Source organism: Phaseolus vulgaris, chromosome 5 (assembly GCF_000499845.2).
Source record: "Phaseolus vulgaris cultivar G19833 chromosome 5, P. vulgaris v2.0, whole genome shotgun sequence".
Taxonomy (NCBI): domain Eukaryota; kingdom Viridiplantae; phylum Streptophyta; class Magnoliopsida; order Fabales; family Fabaceae; genus Phaseolus; species Phaseolus vulgaris.
Genome location: NC_023755.2, coordinates 9,248,767 through 9,255,378, shown reverse-complemented (window position 1 = coordinate 9,255,378; position 6,612 = coordinate 9,248,767). Strand labels below are relative to the sequence as shown.

Here is a 6,612-nt window from a genome sequence, read left to right as displayed (position 1 = left end):
CACACAATTCTTTTTCTAAGTAAATTACTTAGATCACAATTAGAAATGAAAAGTCAAATTTTATGCAAAGGAAAACAATGCAAAGCAATTAAACAATGCAAAACAAATAATTAAAGCAAATCAATTAACTAAGCACAAATTAAATATTGCTAACTACAAAGCTTTAAACTAGACAAATCCTAAGGTGAGGCTTCCAGACACTTGGAGCCATTAAAGACACACTCACCGTCTACACGTGATTAATCCACTAATTAAACAAGGTTAAATGTAATTACAACTCAAAGAAATACAAAGAAATTGAATTACACAAATTAAAATTTAGATTTCCTATTAAGTTTGTTCAGGAGGGGTGAGCAACGACATCTTCTGTTAAACAATGTTATTGGTTGTTTATGTTGTTACAACTGTTTGTTTCTGTTTTGGTTTAGTGTAATTGATCCGTGTCCAGCTTCCTTCACCAGTTCCCACATCAACACATCAAACCACTTGAACAGAGTTAAGTAAGCATAACGTGGGCTTAACCTTCAGATTTAAGTAAGCTAACCTTCAGATTTAAGTAAACATAGATGTGGACTTAACCTTCAAAGAATTAAAATTTTATTATTATTCTTTTTTAAGATTGTGTATCCACATTTTATTTTATTTTCTTTAATTGTGAAGCCTTAACTGACAATACTATTTAATATTCACAAGTGTCACTGTCACTTTTTTTTTTCAGCTAAATGTATTTTTTCTTGTAATGATTTTTTCACTTTTTTTCCTGCTAAATGTATTTTTTCTTGTAGTGATTTTTTTTTTCCAACTAAATGTATTTTTTCTTATAGTTGGAAAAAAATAATTACTGACGTTAATGTTGAAGATTGGAAATGATAAATGTAATCATAAGATTAGATTGTAAGATTTAAATATAGAAAATAATTTTTTTTATATTTTATTATCTTTTAATTTTGTGGATTCAACATTTTGAATTTTTTTTATATATGATATTTCTAATGTTTTTCCATATCATTTATTCTTATTTTAAAAATATATTATATTTTATTTATTATGTATATTGTAAACAATAATAAAATTCGATTTACGATTAAAAAATAAAGATCGAAAAACAATTCACAATTCAAATCACAATTTTATAACCATAATTACGAGCATTTCCTTTCTAAAAATTAGTGTTCAATAAACTTATGATAATAAAATACAACAAAAACACATTAAAATCACTGGAGCCAAATTATAGATTATATTGGGCTTAGAAATACCATTTTATTAATTTACAATTTCGAACTTTTTTCTTCAATTCAAAGGGCTATAGCATATTTTCCCCCTGTTGCTTGCAAGTTTTTTGTGATAGCCGTGTTAACCATAAGTGTGTCTCTCAGATAAGGCTTATAATAATGGCTAAGCTTCTTTTGGATTGGACTGGATTCCGCAAACCATATTAGCTGGAACAGCTATGTCAATCATTTTAGGATATTGCAGGTTAAGATCTGTTGCACAAATCAAGAGTACAATAATTAGCAGTTGTATTAGCAACAATTCATATTATCAAATAGATTTGACTAATCTTTCATAAAGTTTTGCTAGCACTTACTTGCCATGATGTTCTTGAATTTTTCCTGGAAAACAAGGCACCAACATTTCAACTGTGAGATACTACACAAGTGGGGGCTAACCAGCAGTAGAATTTATGTAACTTGCACAAGTTAAAACTTATTCTAGCTACATGTAATGAATCCAAATTCTCTCATTAAAATATCAAAGACAAGGATAAAATGCATTCACATTTCATGAACATGTTGACCAAATAGAATGAGTGATTTACAAACATATCCCATTACTCTCTTGATAATGCAGAGAATTGACAAATAGATATCACCAACAAAGTAAAAAATATCTGCAAATTTTCTTCTGATAGGACTGATATCTATCTACCAATTCAAATGTAATTCCTTTTCCATTACATTTGTCAACAGCTTAGATATTACTGACTATGGCAGCAGTTTTCTGTAAATTGGTTTCTGTTTTAAGCATTCTACATCACAATGGCGTGTATTTCCATTAGTATCTCTAGAAGAGTCTTTTTTTTCCTATTTAGCCACTTAATTTCATTTGGTGGATTGATCTCAAAATATATGGATGTCATCAATCATTACCTCATCCTTTGTTAGGCGTGGATTGTGTTGTATCTCCTCTCCAACAGTGCTTACCTAAAATCAGTAATTTGTATAAGCAACTCAGCAACAAATTTGGCAAGAAAAAAGCTTAAGGGTTGTCCTTACAGTGAATCCTCTGTAGTCATGAGCTGGATAAATTAGCGTACTCTTGGGCAATGTACAAATCTGTTTCCAAGGAAAACATGAGCAAACCAAAAACATCTTATATCTTTTACTTCTTAGTTTCTGTTTAACATAACACACAATCACTGTCAAGTTCATGCCTGTGTATGGATTGATTTGTAAAGCTGCTCTGAACTTCCACCCTGCATTAGGCAGCAATGAATAAATTTGATAAGATATTAGAAAATAGCTGGTAAGACCAAAACCTAATTCCAATGTCATTCAAAAATTGAGGTAACATAACATCTGTTCATATAAAACTTTGAACCCTCTTGAGAAGCTTAACTAAGGAAAACGGGAAAGAAGTATGTACCTGAAAATCTGTCCTTCCACATCCACGTATCAATACGGTATCTCCAGTGAATGCCATCCTTGGTTGAGGTTGATCAGGTGCATCTCCAGTAACATAGGTAACACAACCTTTGGTATGACCAGGAGTTGCACGGACCTACGAAGTTCAAGAGAATAGTATATATATTACAGATTACAAAGTAGATGATACAATAAAGCATTGATGAGCTCTCCCCACCCATGCACAACAGAAAATAACATATTAAATTAGTTTAAAGACAAAAAATCCTTCATAATTGAAACAGATGAACCCTAAATGAGGGAGTCAAAACGATTTAAAAACTACATGTCTGTATGTTGTCATCTATAATAAAAATAAGATGAAATCATCCTCAAGTGTCCTTTATTTCTCTACCCAAGATTACAGTTATAACAAGCTAGCTTTCAACAATGCCACAATTTAGTTTAACATAAAGCTGCTATTAAATTCATGTCAATGATCTATCCATCAGCTTGACAAATCAGAGTCATTTTCATCTAGAAATAAGGGTACTAATGTCTTATATGATGTTGAATACCAGAAGCAGCATCAAATTATATGTTATATCTGTCTTCGTAAGTATATAGTTTCATAGACTGGACATTCATCTATCATATTCTACAAAGAAATTGGCAGATCAAGCAAACATATATAGAACCCCTCATCCCTTATCAAGGACTTAATGAAATGCAAGGTTTCTTTGATAACCCCCAATCATTTGGAAACAACTCCAGTCAAAAAAAAATTTATAACATTCACTGAACATATTACTGGGCAAGCAGCTGCAGACTTACCTCTAGAAAAAGATCACCAAAACCGACCTTATCACCTGGCTCCACATAAATATCGGCCGTTGCACCACTTGCTTTTGAAATAACAGATTTTACACCAGGTACTTTGCTCTATGCGTAATAAGTGGATAACAAAAACACACCAAGTTACCACCACAGCAAAAAGTATTCACAAATATTGAAAAAACTTCCTCCACCCTTAAATCGTTTACAGGGTCAACAACACATCTTACTTTACATCGAAAACATTTTTACAAACATTTTATGAACTGAAGGAACGAAGGATAAGATGGAAGTAACAATTCAGCAGGTGCACACCTTGATGAGGCCAGTCCCAGTGACATGATCCGCATGCACATGTGTGTTCATGGCATACACAAGCTTCAACCCCAGTTGCTCAATAAGAGACACGTCTCTATCTACTGTTCTATCAACCGGGTCAATCAACTGAAATTTCAACAAAAAATTTCAACAATCACCAAATAACAGAAACTAAAAAAGACAAATTGAGTATTTAAACTATCATTCAATCAAAGTCAACATGTAAGATGAATTTATTAAATTCTACAAAATCTACTTAAAAGTCATAGCTACCATGATTTCTGATTGATTCATACTATAAAAAAGAAGACTTTTCCTATTGTGGTGCACGTAAATTAAACTCAAAACGAAAAACCCATCATCAATCCACTAAAGGCCTAAAAAAACTTATATACTGTGGAGTATACAAATTAAACTGAAAGGAAAAAACCCATCATCCAATCCCCAAAAAGCCTCCCACCCACGTAAAAACACCCCATAAACATTCAACCACACACTTCAAAATTCAATCTTTAATCCCTTCACACAAATTTCCCCACAAGAACAAAATTGAGAGAATCCTACGAGTGCTGGTCTTTCTGGGTGCGAGGCATCAGCGAGAAGGTACGTATAGGTGGAGGACTCCTTCTCAAAGAGCTGTCGGAACAAGAGCTTGGAGGAAGAGGAAGAGGAGAAAGAAGCCATTTGCGATCTGACTCTTCCGGGTTTGCGAATTGCTTTAGAAACGGAAACAGACAGAGGAAAAGGCGAGGCTTTGGAAGCAAAGAATGTGATGAACGGGAATCGCAGCATGTTTAGAAGCATAAATAGTTGCTGGAATCAAAAGGGTTGCGTTGAAATGAGGATAGAGATTGAGGTTGAAGTTGTCGGGTTGTGAACGTTAAGGGAATAAAGAAAGAATTGATGACGGTGATTTCGATCAAGAGGGCATAGACAAGATCGACATTTGGAATTGGTCAGTAGCAGCTGAACATGGATGTCACGTTGGATGCATAAAGACTCCTAGTTATTGGCATTCAATGGTGATGCTATTTTATATTCTTGTGTTCTTTGATTGTGTTTTCCACTTCACTGCTCTGATTCAGAGATGATTCACAGAGCCAATTATGCATGCCACTTCTTATCTCGTTTGTTTCTTTGGCAACGAGAAAGTGATAAAGTGATAACTTATTTATATTTCTAGTTAGAATGTTCTTGAATATACTTAAAGTATATGACAATTTTTAATATACTTTAGCCAGTGAAGATACTCGTTGATATGGTTAATTTTTCTTATCAGTTTTTTGTAATTTTTCTTAACTTTATTAAAATTGATAAGTGTTATTAAAATTTTCATCGCATTACATTTCCAATACCTAACTTTGCTTTCAATTTTGTTTATAATTTAGTGAATAAATTGTGTTTGCATACATGATTTCACTTATTTTTCTAATAATAGGTAAAAGTACTGTGTACGATTAGAAGCATTAGATTAGTTGTTAGCTGATAAATATAATTAAGTGTTAAATTAATTATCTTATATTTATATTGTTGATTATATTAAACAAATATACAATTTATATATTTTAATATTGATATTGGAACAGTTTTATAACAGTTGTATAACAGTTGGTTCTAGAAGAAGGTTAAATAAAATCTAAATTTTTTTTTAAGTGGATAACATGCTAAAGTGTGAGAGGACAAATGAAATTTTTTTTTTTTTTGAGTGATAAGTTCATCTTGAGTGTTTATCAAACTGTTATGGCCTCTTAAGTAAAATAGATTAAGCTTCCATAGGCATCACATAATTTTTGTTTCTTAATAATTGCCTATAGAAATTAAATATTTACTTGTTCCTTAATCACTATCTCATCATCATCATTGATCCACTAGAGTTTATAAGGTTTGGGATGGGGTATAGTAGTTAGAGCCAACTTGTCCTCCAACCTAGAGCCATAACAATTGCAAAAAGAACCAGTATCCATAATTAGAGAACAAGTGTTTTAAAAAAATTTGCAACATGTGTAGAATAGATTATCCCATTGAGATTGTTCAAGCTCGATAAAATGACTTTCGAGAAACTAATAAATGTATAATAATAGTTGAAATCATAGGCTAAAAAAGCATGTAAAAGAGAAGGAATGAGCATAATTATCATCAAGGAGCATACCAAAACAATCCAACTCAAGTTGTAGATGAAGAACATGAAGGAAAGAAGGAAAGCAATGAAGATTGTGCAGAAAAGTGTAGAAAAACTAGAAAACAAGGATGAGCATCAAAAGCCAATTCACTTAGCGCATGGAGAATGGCCCAACAGAATGAAAAATGTCAAAATGCTTAAAACAAATTGAGGCCATAACAAAAGAAGTTTCTAGATAGTGAAGCGTTGAGAAGATGACAAATGGCTGAGCGAATCAAGCACTTAATCATGAAGAAAGCCCAGATTCGCTCAGGAAGGGCTTAAGCCTAAGAGTACCAAAGTTGGGACTTAGAAGATTTAGCTTGGATCTGAAGCCAATTCAACCTTAACTCATAACCAAGATTTGGTAGAGATTGGAAGCATCCAAAGCTAATCCGTGACAAATGTTTGACTTTGGAATCCTAAGAAGCCCAAAGATTAAGGATTGAAGACAACAAATATCGCTTAAGGGTGAAGAAAGTCAATTCATTGAGCATATTTTCTTATGCCGAGCGGATTGCCAATCCCCATGATCCCTTTGAATCTTAATTACAAAATCTATAAATAGATAGATTGGGTTAACATCCAAAGCATCGAAAGGTCTCATGAAATCAAGAAAGAACACATTGAGAGACCGATGGTGCTGCCTTCATGACCGATTGGATTCTTGAGTTT

The 6,612-nt window shown here is 32.7% G+C and overlaps 1 protein-coding gene across 2 annotated transcripts; it reads right to left on the bottom strand.

Moving 5' to 3' along the window:
• Positions 1-1,109: 1,109 nt before the first annotated feature.
• Positions 1,110-5,035, bottom strand: LOC137835100 (persulfide dioxygenase ETHE1 homolog, mitochondrial). Of its 2 annotated transcripts, XM_068643446.1 has the most exons (9): positions 4,344-5,035; positions 3,777-3,905; positions 3,462-3,569; positions 2,650-2,784; positions 2,438-2,479; positions 2,280-2,339; positions 2,154-2,207; positions 1,592-1,616; positions 1,110-1,487 (listed from the first exon to the last, which is right to left on the bottom strand). In XM_068643446.1, exons 1-9 carry the CDS (start codon positions 4,581-4,583, stop codon positions 1,399-1,401), a joined length of 882 nt encoding a protein of 293 aa, XP_068499547.1. In that variant the 5' UTR covers positions 4,584-5,035; the 3' UTR covers positions 1,110-1,398. The 2 variants fall into 2 exon arrangements, with proteins under 2 accessions (XP_068499547.1, XP_068499548.1); XM_068643447.1 differs by lacking the exon at positions 3,462-3,569.
• Positions 5,036-6,612: the final 1,577 nt, after the last annotated feature.